The 15,846-nt window shown below is 40.7% G+C and overlaps 1 protein-coding gene across 1 annotated transcript in view; it reads left to right on the top strand.

Moving 5' to 3' along the window:
- The window catches only part of LOC140381576 (neural-cadherin), a 466,796-nt gene that overhangs the window by 370,087 nt on the left and 80,863 nt on the right, over window positions 1-15,846 (top strand). The window contains exons 31-32 of the mRNA XM_072465639.1: window positions 4,078-4,258; window positions 13,666-13,832. Coding sequence (XP_072321740.1) covers window positions 4,078-4,258; window positions 13,666-13,832 — 348 coding nt within the window. The remainder of the gene's footprint in view (window positions 1-4,077; window positions 4,259-13,665; window positions 13,833-15,846) is intronic.

Genomic DNA, 15,846 nt, shown 5'->3' with positions numbered 1-15,846 from the left:
TTCCAAGCACACACACACGCCAATAAACCAGGCATGTCCAAACTACGGCTCGGGGGCCAAATGTGGCCCTCAGACCAATTTTTGTTGGCCCTCCGGCTTCCTGCTAAGTTGGTCCAAACAACAAAAAGTAGTACATTTTACTGGAAAATTCAAGCATTTTAATGTTATACCAACCTAATATTAATGTGCCAAGTCTTATTCAAGAGGTGGAGGTCAATTGAAACTATGTCAAATGAAAAAAAATTGAATTTCTATTCACTTTGCCATTGGACAAATTGGACATTGTCGGGTGGTTTGTGGCCCTCTGCTCCGTATAAGATGTGAAAATAGTTTGGACACCGCTGCCATATACGTACATTTTCTGATCAATTAAGTCCAGATTGAGAGGAAAAAAAACATTTAAATTTTAAAAAAATGTAAAATTAAACAACAAGAAAAAGGAATATTTTATAAATGGACAGTAGAAACTCATCAAGCTCATCATTTAAAATCATAATTAACGCTTGATTTGATACATTAGTAAAACACAAAATCAAAAATTGGATAGTTACCGCAGCAATTAACAATTCAAACCACAATATTACATCTTTTGAATGGGAAAAAGCATCATCGAGACTACGACTGAAACCTGTGCGTCAAAGTTTGATTTTCCGACACAAGGTTACACCAAGGACATATAATTCCGACTTCGTAATTTCTATTTTGGAGCGGAATCGTCCTTGCGCTGTCACTCTCTTTCTTGTCTCGCGCACTTCAGCTCAGAGCTTCTGATTTTGGTCCCACACAACTGTCACTCCATCTGCAGAACACACTCCGCACTAATGTTTTTATGGAAGACTCAAAGTTTGAACCGAAGTTGGATCTGCAGCGTTATTCTCCCAATCCGTCATAACTTTTAAAATAACTCTTATCCGCCGCCGTCTGTCTGTCTCGCAGCTCGTTTGGCAGTCGTTGTTTGCCCTAAATGACTCTATTTGCTTTGTAAATATAGCCGCGTTCAAAGCAATTTCACCGTTCGCCCGGGTTTTTTTGCGATCACCCGCGGCAATTCCAAGACGGGAGGAAATAAAACGGCTAATGTTCTTTTTCCAAACAAGCCCTCAGAGAACCGAGGTGACCAGGCTCTTAAGGCTTATTAAGAGAGAAGTAATTGTCAGTGTATTTCTTCAGGACCCGTTCGAGCCGTCGAAGCGTCAACGTTTGCCGACGGAAAACGGGAAAGCAAGCTCGAGCGTTGTGAAAGCGGCGAGGATCGTGGAGGCATTTTTATTGTTTTCTGAGTAGGGAAATGTGTGACCTTCATTTTCCGCGGGCTCGAGAGCGATGGGCGGTCGCGGCGCGCCACAAAGCGATCCTTTGTTGAATAGGTTCATGGCCCGACTACCTAGCAAGGGGAATAATCTATTGTGCAGGCTTTAGCTTCTCGGGTTCTATCAACATTACCGTATCGGATAATGCGGCCGTAAGGAAACGAGGACTTGGACGAGTTCTATTGTCTCTTGAAGATTGTCTCTTTATTTCTTTTGGTAAACGATGCGATATCGCTGCTGTGCGAGACAAAGACGGGTAGAATATCTGGCAATTAACCACGCCGACAGTCTTGTGGAGATGCAGATGTAGTTCACAACAATATCTTACCCAATCCTGTATATCCCATTAATAACCCTTTCACACTGACTTATTGGAATACACTTATTTTAGTTTCCGTTTTTTAATGATTACAGGTACAATAATTGGTAAATATTGGAATGAAAGCGATTCTGTGCAAATATTTGGGAGAGAATAGAATATAGAATGTAAGATATGTATGATTTAATGCTGTACTAAAACATTCCAGGCAAAGCAATAACCTCTCATTTTCGTGAGCACTGGAGCTGTATTTAGCTTCTTTTACGTCCGTTTCATTTTCCCTGTTTTCGAGGTCTCTGAGCGCTTTCAAAACACTTAGTTTCAAATGTCTCAGATTTGTGACATCACAGGTCTGTTTTCTCATAATTTCTACCAAATCCTACTCATTACATCATTACAACTGCTTTTAGCATGTCGGGGGAAAGACATAGTTTCTTTCTTTACCCATGATAATTCCTTCTGCTGCCAAGAAAGACATTCAGCAAATTGTCAGAGGTAAAACAATAGAAAGAATTCATAATATGTTTAAATACAGCTTTCTCTCCACATATGTTAAGATTAAGTGGCATATGGTTTGGATCTTTAAATAATCCAAATAAGAGCTCATTTTAAAAAGAAAGAGAACTCCAGGCTTTTATTTTCTTCTAATTCAGGATCGCGCTCAAAATGTAGCCCGAAAAAAGTATCCAACCGACTCAGTCCCAACACAGACCCATTACAATTTGTCTCCGTGTCTCCGTGTCCTGCCGCGCTGATTTATGAAACCAGCTCTGGTCTTCTTTTTTATCCCCGCGTTCACGGTAACGACACAAACTCTCATCTGAATCAATCCGTCGCAGACACCTCCCTGTCATTACATCGATCACTCTTGTTTTCCTCCGCTTCTGATCATCAACATGCAGCGGCGGCCGGGACGAGACGCGGTGCCTTCGAAAAGGTCAGCGGCCAATAATGAGGCTCCGGCTGGAGGTCACGGCCAATCACTGCTCACCTGAGAAAACCGCTTCCACGGGAGTTTTTGCATCCGACCGAACCTCGTAAAAGTTTTGGCCGCCGCGCCGAGGAGATTGAACGGATTAATGTATTTTATGGCGCTCTTTTGCAGGGCAGTAAGGCATGGGTTGGGTTGGTGATGATTTCCTTTTCTTTTACGTTCCACCAGAAGGGCTTTGTCCACCGAAAGGCTGGACCGGAGAGAGCGGCGTGCGATCGACTTATGCGAACAGTGGGAATAACTTGTTTTTAAATGTTGAACTTTACCACGTACGATGCACCGATAAGCGCCTTTTCGCTTCCATCCAGTTCCCCTGCGGCGGAAGTGCTCTGCCTGACCTTTCACACTCTTGGTGTTGGGCATTTATCCGGCGTTTCTTAGTAAATACATATGGATTTTCTGGATGTTGGTGAATTAGGCGCATCTCTAATTTATCAGTGAATTTGGCTTCTTAAGAACGTGCCGTGAAATCAACGCACAGTTCTTATAAAGGGGAAGTTACGAACATTCGCGACAAAGGCCCATTGATCTTCGTCGGTTGATGATATCGAACAAAATTTGTAACAGTCCTTATGTTTTTTTTTACTGGGTGTACAATTTGAGTGTACCGTATTTTCCGGTCTATAAGTCGCACTTGAGTATAAGTCGCACCAGCCAAAAAAATGCATAATAGAGAATAAAAAATTTTTTTTCCTTGTCAATATTTATCTCTTTTCAAATTGATTTAGTTATATTTTTGTCTATGTTTGATTGTATTCATGCTTTATGCTTCATAGCGTATTTTCCGCACAATAAGGCACACTTAAAAGCCATTCATTTTCTCAAAAAACTACAGCGCGCCTTATATATGGATGAATTCTGGTTGTTCTTACTGACCTCGAAGTGATTTTGTGTGGTACACGTTTTATTGACTTAATGCGCCTTATAGTCCGGTGCGGCTTATACCGTATTTTCCGGACTATAAGTCGCACCGGAGTAAAAGTCGCTCCAGCCAAAAAATGCATAATGGAGAAGAAAAGAAAAAAAAAACATCTATAAGTCGCACTGGAGTATGAAATGCAGTTGCAAGTGTGAAAATAACAAATAATATCACATATAAGTCGCTCCGGAGTATAAGTATATAAGTATAAAAATAAGTATAAGTCGCACCCCGGCCAAAACTATGAAAAAAGGTGCAACTTATAGTCCGGAAAATACGGTACATAAGGATTTTCAGGATGTTGGCATCTCTAATTTACGAGGGAATTTGGCTTCTTAAGAACGTGGATCTGACGCAGAGTTCTCTTAAAGGGGAAGTTACAAACATTCGCGACTGAAGCCCATTGATCTTCGTCGGTTGATGACATCGACAAAAATCAGTCCTTTTGTTTGTTTTTACTCGAGTACTTGTGAATTTGAGAGTACATTGCAAAACTGATGCGCTTCTAACTTCCTGTCGTATTTGTCCCGTCCAGCTGTATGACTTGGGCTCTCCGGCCGACTCCCACTCCAGTTCTCCGGGCTGCATCACCACCGACAGCAGTTGTGTCAACATGGGCTACCCCTCGTGCGGCCACCGGGGGCGCTGCCACGGAGAGTGGGGCTCCTTCAGCTGCCAGTGTGTCGCCGGCTACAAGGGCCACCAGTGCGACGAAGGTGAGACCACTTTGAACGCAAAACTGTTTGGTCGAGGTGCTGTTCGTCCAACGGTATTCTATATTTAACATGCAAAAAGCTGATTGTTACTTTTCGATCTCGAACATCACATCCTCGCACCACATTCTCGTACAAAGATGCATTTTTTACTCCTAGCTCAAAGCAAAAGGGTCATTGTTACATTGTTACAGCACCTTGCCTTAAGACAAACTAAAATAAGTGTCACACACGTCGCTCGCTGACCCATATTTAGAGGTAGAACGCTGACTTTAACAGCCAGTTTGTACAATTTTTGCATTAACGTTTGCTTATCTTGGCGACGCAACACTTGCCAAGCTTCAACGGTATTCTATATTTAACATGCAAAAAGCTGTGATTGTTATCTTACTTTTCGGTCTCAAACATCACATCCTCGCACCACATACTCGTACAAAGCTGTATTTTTTACTCACGGCTCAAAGCAAAATGTATTATGGCTTGTACAATCTTGAGCTTCACATTGTTACAGCACCTTGCCTTAACCGTGGCGCCGCAGACAAACTAAAGTAAGTGATGTAAATTACAACTAAAGGCAAAATTACACTTGTACAAACACACCTCGCTCGCTGCCCCATATTTAGAGGTAGAACGTTGACTTTAACAGCCAGTTTGTACAGTTTTTGCATTAACATTTACTTATCTTGGCGGCGTGACACTTGCCGAGCTTTGCCGAGCTCATTTAGCGCGCGTCTCAATGAAGCGTGCAGCGGAACCGGACAATAGTTCCTACAACTGAATCTTTTTCTTCACAATAGTTCCTACTTTCAATTGAAAAGTAAGTGTACCATTGTCGCTGTGGGAAACTTTGTACATTTTTGGTTTTCTGTCTTGATCTACGTAAAGTAGATAGTATTTTGAAGTAATCTCAACCGTTGGGATGCAAAACCAAAATGGATTATCAGAAATTTGAAAGTGCATCGTTTACGGATCCGCCGCACATAGATGATAGATTTCTACAATATAAATAAAATAAATTATTATCATTTTTTTTTTTTTTTTTTATAAAGTACTGCCGAAAACGCAAAAAAGCATTAAATGAAATATAAAAAGCGGTATTAAGCCAAAAGATAAGAATGCGTTAAGCAATTTTTCGTCAAAATCCTGCGGGAGTCATTTATTTTGGAAAGCATTGTTGTGACGGAGCGGCGCCGTCCAGCGCGCGGTTCCGACGAGAGCGCGCGCGCGTTTCCCTGTCTGCTGCGCGCCTTTATATCGCAAAAATACATTTTAAACCCGTTTACCCCATTTTCTCCAGCGCGTTTTGCCGTGACTGCACACTTAGAAGCGTCAGTTCTACCAATGCAAAACACGCTAAATCTACTGTTACACTCACCTGCGCGCCGCGTCTCCTCGCTCTCCTCCCGTGGTGCGTTTTAGGCAAACCCGGAAGAAAAAATCGTTTGGGAAATGGAAATTATATTTATATTTCCTCCGCCTGTTCAATATATTTAATTTAAAAATCCGTAAACCAAGTCATAAAATAACTGTGGCCTAATGAATTTTAACTTTTAATTCACTCTTTTTTTATGCTTACTTAAGAGTTAGCATAAAAAAAGTCAAGCACGAAACGCCTCATTAAACTTTACTGCTTGGATTCACCGTTAAGACTCCTTGTAAACATCAAGTGCACAAGCTTGCCATGTAAAAACCCTCACTATAACTTGCTAATATTAAATAAAATAAATAAAAATCACACCATCTGCTGTTCGGTCGCTTCTTCCGCGAGTGGGACTTGGAAAATCTGCGCGTAAACAAGCGATAACTGCTTCGACTTCTTCTAAAGCAATCAGAGGAGGCCGTATACTTCTAATGGCAATCATAATAAACGCCTTGTTAAACAAAATTGCATACAATATAAATGGTCCCAGCTGGAGATGCGCTACACGCAGAAGATAAAGCTTAACTAGGTGTTCACTTTGTAATATAAATAAAAGGGCTCTGCTTGGATATATTTGCTTTCACAGTTGGCGACCAGTTTTATGCGCTCTATTACGCTCAGATATTGTAGCGTCGAAACTAGTTCTCATTTCGAGAAAATTGTGTCATTTACAAATAGCTGGTCTAATGTAGAAAGTGTCAATGTTTTTAATTTATCGGTGCCATAAGACCCACAATGCACCATGGATTAGTTAAGACGGACTAAAAAAGGCCTATTTGATCAGGACTAGTTAAACAGGGATGAATGTATAACCCAGGCCTACAGCAGTGCATTGTAGTCTTGGTTTAAGACACTTGCACTCTCATTTTAGATCATTATTTTATATTTTGGACTTCATAAATGGCAATATCGATCTAAAATGACTAGATAAAAGAAACAAGTTAGCTAAAAATGGCTGTGTATAGGGATAGTAAGAGCAGCGGTGTCTTGATTGATCAAACTAAATAAATGACAAGGGAAAACAATTAAAGTGCTCATTGAACTAAAATGCAGTTAAAGTATAATTTAACTTCCTGTTTGTAATTGATGACATCACACTGGGAAATTACGACACAAACACTGGGCAGAAACTCATCTAACGTCACAATGTTTTTATTTGACGAATTAAAGTATATGAGAGTGACCTAATTTTGTTGAATTATGTTTCGAATGTCAGAAAAATAGTTTATTTTGTGTAATGTATGCTTAAACGTATGTCTGGAATGAGTGTACCCAGTGTGATGTCACTTCCTGTCATTTTCTACGTTGTTTTTTTTCAACGTTTTCTCCCCAAATACTTACTCGTTTTGGTGTGAAACTATAATTTTATGCACAACGGGTATAAATACACCAAATAAAGTCGAAATTAGAAAATCATAAAAACCTGTCATGCGCACTTTAACTGCCAATTTCGCCTAATATATGTCTCCTTTGATCTGAAAGTGATTATACAATGACAAACTTGCATAACATAACCTGCCACAACGTGTGTCTATTCAGCAGTTTTAAAAGTGCTCGATGTGCTATGGGTCAAAAGTTTTCCAAAGGAACGACTAAAAAAAGCTGTTTCTTTTGTGTAATTTATGCTTAAACTTAAGTCTGGAATGAGTGTACCCAGCGTGATGTCACTTCCTGTCATTTTCTACGTTGTTTTCTTTCAACGGTTTCTCCCCAAATACTTACTCTGGTGTGAAACTATAATTTTTATGCACATTGGGTATAAATACACCAAAAAAGTCAAAATTGGAAAATCGTAAAAACCCCATTTTCGCCTAACAAATGTGACTGACCGTGGCCAATCCAGTTACATGTCTACCCGGAGACATGAGTTATTCACAGATTCTGAAAGTGTGAATTCAAAGCTTTCCAATGATGTCTCACTCATGTAGAGCTGATAATATTTGAGTAAGTTGTGGTCATTTGAATGTATACAACTCTCAAACCCATTCACTGAGAAAACGGCTTCCAAAGTTTCTCACCGGAGAGAGCCCAGAGTCACAGGGGGGCTCATTTGCATCTCATTGAGATAAGCCCTCCCCCCTGTCACACTGACACCACCTCCCCCTACAGCTGTCACTCAAGACTCAAGAGGAGTGTTGTTATTGATGGTAACTGGACTTGAATCAGAATTAGAAGTTACTATATTAAAATGGAAATACTTGGATTACAAAAGGCCCTGAATAGAATCAAAGAATCAGAATGAGAAGAGGGTTCATTGCATTTGTCGATAAACATAATTCACAGGTGATTCAACACAAACAACAAAAGATAAGATAAGATAGCCTTTAATGTTACAACGCAGTAGATACAGGGGGAAAGGACAGATAACTTATAGGAAGTTTAAAAAACACTCTTAATAGAAGAACTCTTATAAACAGATGCCAGGGCCAGGTATACGAACTGCAACGGGTCCATGGCTTTGAATATATGAGATATGAGATATGAGATAATAGATATGATATGTACACCACCAGAGTCCAATTACATCAGAGATCACATCCTCATCCTCTTCTTCGTCTGTGCACTCTTCTGTGCTGTGACTCTCGGCTCTTGGCATCAAAGCTGTAAACAAATAACAGGACATTTAAGAAATGGCTAACTATTTCACATAAAACACTCATTAACTATTTATTTTTTTTAACACAATGTGAGAGTTTCAATATAAATACCTGAAGTGCTGATAACTCTTGATCTTTGGAAGCCGTCTGAAGAAGGGACTCAGATGCTTCTGCCAGTCCAAGTTCTTGACAAACACTTTGCCATCTGCCGTTCCAACAAGCTGTGGGATATTGAGGTGAGACTCGCTTGATAATCTGATGATCTGTGCGTGGCCTGCAGCTTCTGATGTGTTGGAGAAGCTGTTTCCACAGTGATCTGAAGCTTGATGTACAAACTGCAGGCTCACCTGAAAAACAGATGTTGCTTATGGTTAATTATACTCTAATCATTAAAACACGAAAATCACCAAAATAATGTTTTATACTTACCACGCTCCTTAGCAGACTTCACGTAGAGACAGGTCATGTCAGTCAGGGTGTCTTTGCCAATTCTGAAAAGGGGGATAAAAGGATTAGGGTTAACAGTAATATGGGAATAACACGCTTCACAGATAACAGTTCACATTGTGACGTTAACGGTGTATTTAAGATGCAAAACGCGGAGATATTGGGACATCTGCCCTCGGCTAGCGATGCTAGCTAGCTCACTTGAGATAACACTGCTCGTAAAAGCAAAACACTTGCAGAAAAGCACACCAAAACATAAACATACACTCGAGTTTAAAACCGGCGCACATTAAAGTGATTAAAAGCGGGTGTTTTAGTCGCAAAGCTCACCTGGTTCAGCCGTCCTGTTGTCTCTCCCAACACCGTGCACAGAGAGACACACAGGAAGCTGATAATGGCCAGGCAAGCGCGTGATTGGTTCCAGTGACGCAGTGCGTGCGTGACGTGCAACGTACGTAAGCCACGTGACCAGAAGTGGTATCGGGAGTTGTAGTTTTTTTCTCTTCCCTCGCCGAAAAATAACCCGATAACATAGCAAAGTTTAGCTTACAACTTAGCTCCGAATAGCTGCGTTTAGCTCCGGGCTGCGGGGGTAACAGCCGGTTTAGCACCATAAAACAGAAACAAAGCACGACCCACGGGTCAAGAAATACTACATAAGTATATAATTTGTACAGACAAAACGCCGAAAAATAACCCGATAACATAGCTTAGCATTAGCTCCACCGGAGCAGACAAGTAAGATTCTAAAGTGATCACGAGACTGCCTTAAAACACAGCGTTAAAGCAATAATTTAGTAGTAAAGTAAAAGTTTACCTGAGTAAACAGTTCCGTTGCAATGTAGTCCAGGAAATGTAAGCTCTGAAGACTGTGCTCTGAAGACTGTGCTCTGCAGACGGTCTGGAGTAATGAGAGGAAAACACGGAGCACGCAGAGCACGCAGCTGTAGCCATGCGGATCACAGCTGATTGGTGGAAAATGTAAACAATACGTTGGCTAGAAAAAGGTGACGCCCCCCAGGAGAGCAGGAAAAAGACCCGAAAACTCCACATTTTTAACAGCTTAATGTATACGTTTAAGACAACCAATAGTGTTATCTGAAGCACACAGGGGCTTATTCATAACTTCAACTAGCACATTCTGCAAAAAAACGAAAATCACAAATTTGGGGAAAAAAAAGTAAAATGCTGTTTTTCTCAGTTTCACCGAGGCCACAATTGCCGTGGCGAGTCACAAATGTCTCCTTTAATGTCAAAGTGATTATACAATGACAAACTCGCATAACAAAACCTGCTCTAAGGTGCGTCTATTCAGCAGTTTTAAAAGTGCTCGACGTGCTACGGGGCAAAAGTTGTCCATAGAAACGCACGCTCGCTCAAGCCAAACGCCCAACATTATCGTTTTAATCTCGCGCCTCCGTTTAAGAGCGCTCCCCTTTAAACGCACAATGTTCTCCCGCCCGTCGTCGCCTTCGCAGGTGTCCACTTCGCTCTGCCCGCGCACAAACAACCCGAGCACTTCATATTGGAGTGCTACCTCCGAGGCGCCTTCATTATGGCCTCGTAATTGTTGTTAGCGGCCGCATTCAGATCCTTGGCAGGCGGCGCTTTGGCCCTGTTATAGCTCTAAAGGTGCTTCGCCGACTCCAGCGCCCGGCGCCGCTACAACGAGATGGGCTTTTTAATGACCCCCCTCGCCCACGCGCCGCTCTCTGTCGGAGCGAGGAGTTCACGTCCAGAGCGGCTTTGTGCTGACCGCAGCGTTTGCCGGCCGCCCGAACACTCTTGTTTATTGCCGGTCTTGGTCAGAGCATTACTAGCATTACAACGGCCCCTGACAGGATTCGAGCGGCGTCGGGAAGTTCAAATGGAGTTCCTGCTGTAGAGTTTGTTTGTGGATGAGTTGGTGAGTCTTATGCGTGGGGGGGAGGGGGGGGATTACTTCAAGGGGCAGTTTGTGTGGATTTAAAGGGGATTTATTCAGATTTTTTCCCCCTGTCATGCTGGGTGAGCAGACGTAAGCACTATTGAATTTGCTGCAGGCTTTTAACGTTCGTCCAACTTGATTTATAAGAGAAAGGAGGAAAGGACCAGGCGGAACAGGACATGAGCAACACAATCCCATAAATGAATTCATAAAATAAGTAAAATAAATTAAATACATTAAATCAATTAAATGAATAATTGAATAAATTAAATACATACGATAACATAAATAAAATCAAATTAAATAAATAAATACAAAATAACTAAATACAAAATAAATACAGAGGTAAATAAACAAGCATGTGAGTAAGAAAATTATTAATATTATATTTTGTTTTGTAGCGCTGCAATTAACGATAATTTAAAGTCGTAATAGTCAAACATTTTAAATTATTAATTATTCATTTTAAATGATTAATTATTCAATAGTCAATAGAGACTTTTTTAATTCATTATCAACTAAATAAAAGGCCAAATATGGAATTATATTATTAGGCTTAAATATTTAGAATATTTAAGCCTATTATTATATGTAAATCAGACATTGTTTATTATTTTTGAGCCCTATTGTTTTGTTTTGTTTAGGTTTTTGCTATAATTAGCGTAAAATCTGTATTTTAATTGCAATTGACATCATGCTTCTAGTTTGTGTCTCCTAATAAAAGTATAACTGAGTGTGATTAATTATTGTTAGCTGTGAATTCACGTCAACTTCAATATACTTTTTTTCTGGTTCTGTATGTAGTGAGTTACAATACATTCACTTCTTGGTGTGAAGTACTGTTTGATTGTGGCAAAGGTAGCTTCATTTTTCTGCACAATAAAAATGATCACAATAATATAAATGCTGCTTCAGGCTTTATTCCTCATAACAATTGAACATAAAGTTGAATCAATTATAACGTTTCACTTGATTTTATTATGGCGGGCGCGTTGTATTTCATGTAGTTCAATTGCAAAGGCGAGGTCAAGGTTCAGAATTCTTGGTTACGTTGATTTACGAATAATTCACACACCGATTTTATGAACACTCTTAAAAAACAACATGTCTTTGAAAAGGAGACGAATAAAAGTCGACGGGACAAAATCTTTAAAGACAAAAAAGAAGAAAGAAGGAGACAAATAGAGTGACTTTGAACTTGAACTGAATTAAACCTGGTGCGACGGACAGTGAAAATGAGAGAAAAGCAGCGATTAGTTTATTGTATTGATTAAATTTGGAGCTAAGACCCTCACAGACACTCAGGGGTCAGAGGTCAGAGGTCAGGGGTCCCCGAAACTAAATCTGCCTGTGTTCCGCAAGCTTTACATTGCTCTGCTTGGCCAAATATTCAGCTAAATTAACGGTGTTGCTGTTATTTTCTGCTCCTAGGCTAAACATTTTCTCACATTGTCTATATAATCAAGCCAGTGATGCATCAAATTATGTACAAATCATAATCATATACCTTATAATATTTCGATAAGCGTCAGATGTCTCTCATGTGCGCTCTGCGTCTCTCCCCTGTCTGTTCCCTGTGCACTCACTCTTTCCTCCATTAGCCTATATTATATTACAGTATATTTATGATTCTTTTTTAAATGCTATTCTTGGTTATGAATCTTTTATCGCTCGCTTGTTGTTATGCCATATCTGAACTAGAATAAAAGCTGACAGAAAAGTAAATGCCTCTTTTTGGCAGCACGACCCTTATCCCCCGCTTTTATGCTCAGAACATGTAAATAAGTTTGAGGAGGACGTTTTGCTGACAGGAATCATTGTAGTGGTCGATTCATAGCTGGGTTTTATGGTGATAAAAATCAAACCGCGAGCTAATTCCAGTGACGACATAAGTAAGTCTGGTAATGCAGCTCGATGCTCAAATAATGACACGTTTGCCCAAAAACTCCACCTACTGGTCAGCGTGCGCAATGAGTGACAGGTTGAGTTGACCGAGAAGTGTGTACTTTCAGAAGAAGCAGATCACGTGGTACTTTACGGAAATAGTTAAGTTTTTTATGAAACACGATCACATCGGAATCGGGATCTGGCGTCGTGGGAATTGTGATATTCATTTTTTTGTCATTTATGGCTGGATTTTAAGACTGAAAAATGCTTTGGGGTCTTGACCAAATGCTCTGAAGGATCTTATGGCCCCCAAGTGTAGTAATATATGTAGATTCCCATTTGTTGCTCTACCACATAATTTTATTGAAGCCTATGTCCTGAAAATACAATAATACTCTAGGCATGAGGCTCCTTTTCATTTTGCGTTTGTGTTTGTGGCCTATTTTTTAACGTTTGGGGGTCACGAATGCCAACGGTTGCATTCATGAGAGTCGTGACAGAAAAAGTGTGAAAACCACTGGTCTAAACGCCGATGTTGGTGATGAGAAGTTGATTGAGAGGCTTTAGAATATAGTTTCTTTAGAATACAGTTTCTTTAGAATATAGTTTCTTTAGAATATGAATGGATTGTGAGAGGATTGTTTGAAAGGCTGTGATTGACAGACAGAAAACAGGAACTTAAACTAAAACTCTTTGTCTCCACGTGCGGTAAATGTGAATATTGTGCTTAAAAATGAACACTACACCATTTCTACACAATCATTAATAAAAAGCGTGGAGTCTAGCTGATCAGAATAGATCGTGGACGAAGCGCCAAGTCTGTCACATTGAACCCGAGACAGAGGCGGACAAGCGCGCCGACGACACAGTGGGCGCAATATGCCATAATACGGTAGAGTGGCTTTAAAAAACAGTTGATGTGCACTTTTATTCTGCCTCAGCGTGCGCAAAAAATCCACTTCTGTGAACATGGGTCGGCCGAAGATGAGCTAAACCGTCCATACATATTCAATCGTGTGACTTTTGCCTATCCGTCTCGCCACCGAGTCTTTGAGCTGTCTCTGAATCGAGGTGTCCTTCAAAGTCCCGCATCAAATAACTTTCTTTTGACACTGCTTCTGTTTTTTTGCAGTCGCCCCGGAGTACTCTTTTGACGGGCACAGCCATGTCCATTACCAGTTGGCGTCCCTGCTGCCGCCCCGAAGGACGTCTGTACAAGTCCTCGTCCGAACCCGCAAGCACAGCAGCGCGATCGTCAACCTGATCTCCAAGGAGCAGAACGAGTACATGCGACTGGAGGTAAGGCAATCGCCGCTCTACACGTGCCACTAGTGTGCTACAGCTTAAGAACTCTATGCAATTTACAGGTGAGAAGAGCAACTATTAGTAGTATACTTTGTTCTTGGATTGATTAATTTGGATTTTTTTCAATCACAACACCTACAAGTCTGTAATGGAGCTCTGATTGATTCCCGAAGTAAAAGTTCCATGAATTTTGCCCATAAAAAAAAAAGTTGGCTTGGAGCTTTGTTGTAACTAATGAGCTTAAGATGTATATTTCTTTGTAAAATCTGTTTTGGGAACTTCATAAAATGCTGTTGTTAAAAAAAATAGTAGAATGTTTGGTTTTACGTATGTTTTGGACTAAAACAACTGCGTTAGAGACATGAGTTAGCACATAGCTAGGACGTTTACATTCAGAACCACGGCGGATCTCAAAGTGGGTTCATAGACATTGTATCTTATATGAACTGTTACAAATAAACGGTTCAAATGGAGCAATACTTATCTGAATAATGCTGTTTAAGTTGTGTCAGCGATGGTCAGAATAACCATTGGCGATGCATGTTTGCAATAAAACAATGTAGCATTTTGTAAACATAATTGTCAGCTCCCTTTGTATTGTATTCTAGACATTTTACATATTTTCTTTTTGTCAACATGTGGAACAATACTGTTGATTGGTTTCTCCAATTTTCTTTATCAGCCTGGCCTTTCCCATGTCAGGAATTTAGTTAGAGCTCCATCTACTGGCCGCATAGGGAATTACAAAGATGAGATGAACCAACCTAGCTTGCCTATGCCTATGCTAATGCAGGCACACAGTTGTAATGAACACAATTTGATGTCAGAAATGCCCAGAACGCGTCTGACCATGATATGGACTTAAAACAACACAGGAGAACTTGAGCTTGGCCTATGTTTGTCACAACATTGGAACATTTGTGAGTTTGAGTTGTTTTTTTTTGAGGCTCAGAGGGGAGAAAACGTACTAAACAAGACTCATCACACCAGCATGAAGGTAAATACAGCTCCAGGCATGTGTTGATGAGCGAACAATGTTATTTTGCATAATATGTGTCAAGATACGCACGAGTCAGCCAGCAGTTTTCAACAAAATATTGCTTATAATAACCCATTATGGTCAATTTTTATATGCAGTATATACATTCCTTTCCCAGTGCCTTTTGCTGGTGATTATTTGTATTATTCCGTACCACCACAACCTCCTCTCTCTCTCCTCTTTCCCTCCTGTTTGTCCCCCTTTCCTCTTCGCCCTCTGACCGCACATATTGATCCAGACCCGGGCGCTCAGACTGATGATGATTACCTAGTGCTCTGCGGGCGCTCCCTCCCCTTCCACCTCCCCGTCTCCTGATGTCTCTCATTCACCCATTCATCCTCCCTCTTTCCATTCATCTCAACTTTTCCCTTAAATGTCACCGCGCTCCCGGAGCCTGCCACATGGGGAGCAAGTCCACATCATTTATCCGCCGTAAATTGCGTCTTCGTCCCGGGGGTGGATGGATGTCTAATCTTATATCCAGTCGCGCTGTGAAACACTAGAACCCCCCGCCGCGCACTCTGATAGAAATATAACCAATTCCGTACGCGATTATGTTTTCCACTAACAGTACACCGTGTTTGCGTTTAATCAGGATGAGGACATTAGTATGCGTCACTCTCGGATGGCTGCAAATTCACAATGCGCCTCGCGAGTGGCTGGAATCACAAAACAGCAGTTAGTTAAAACGTATTAGACCTTTTCTTTGTTCTTAAGCTACTTTCTGTCCCCCCCCAAGGAGCCGCGGCGGAGCTGGGTTTGCATTTGTGCCGTTCTGTTCTCACGGGGTGGAAATCTTTACACTCAGAAATACCCATTGAATTTTTATTTGAAGGTTTGGACTTTTTATACACTTAATAATGTAACTTTCTTTCTTCTTAACTATTTTCAGAATATTTAAGTCTGGTGAAAGTTTCCAATAATACTTCCAACCTACGCTGTGAACCAAAATGAATTAAACCTTATTCT

Source organism: Eucyclogobius newberryi, unplaced genomic scaffold (genome assembly GCF_026437365.1).
Source record: "Eucyclogobius newberryi isolate DKJ021-1_F unplaced genomic scaffold, fEucNew1.0.hap1 SCAF_5, whole genome shotgun sequence".
Classification (NCBI taxonomy): domain Eukaryota; kingdom Metazoa; phylum Chordata; class Actinopteri; order Gobiiformes; family Gobiidae; genus Eucyclogobius; species Eucyclogobius newberryi.
Note: the sequence above shows the minus strand (reverse complement) of the source record. Positions and strands in the feature narration are given on the sequence as shown.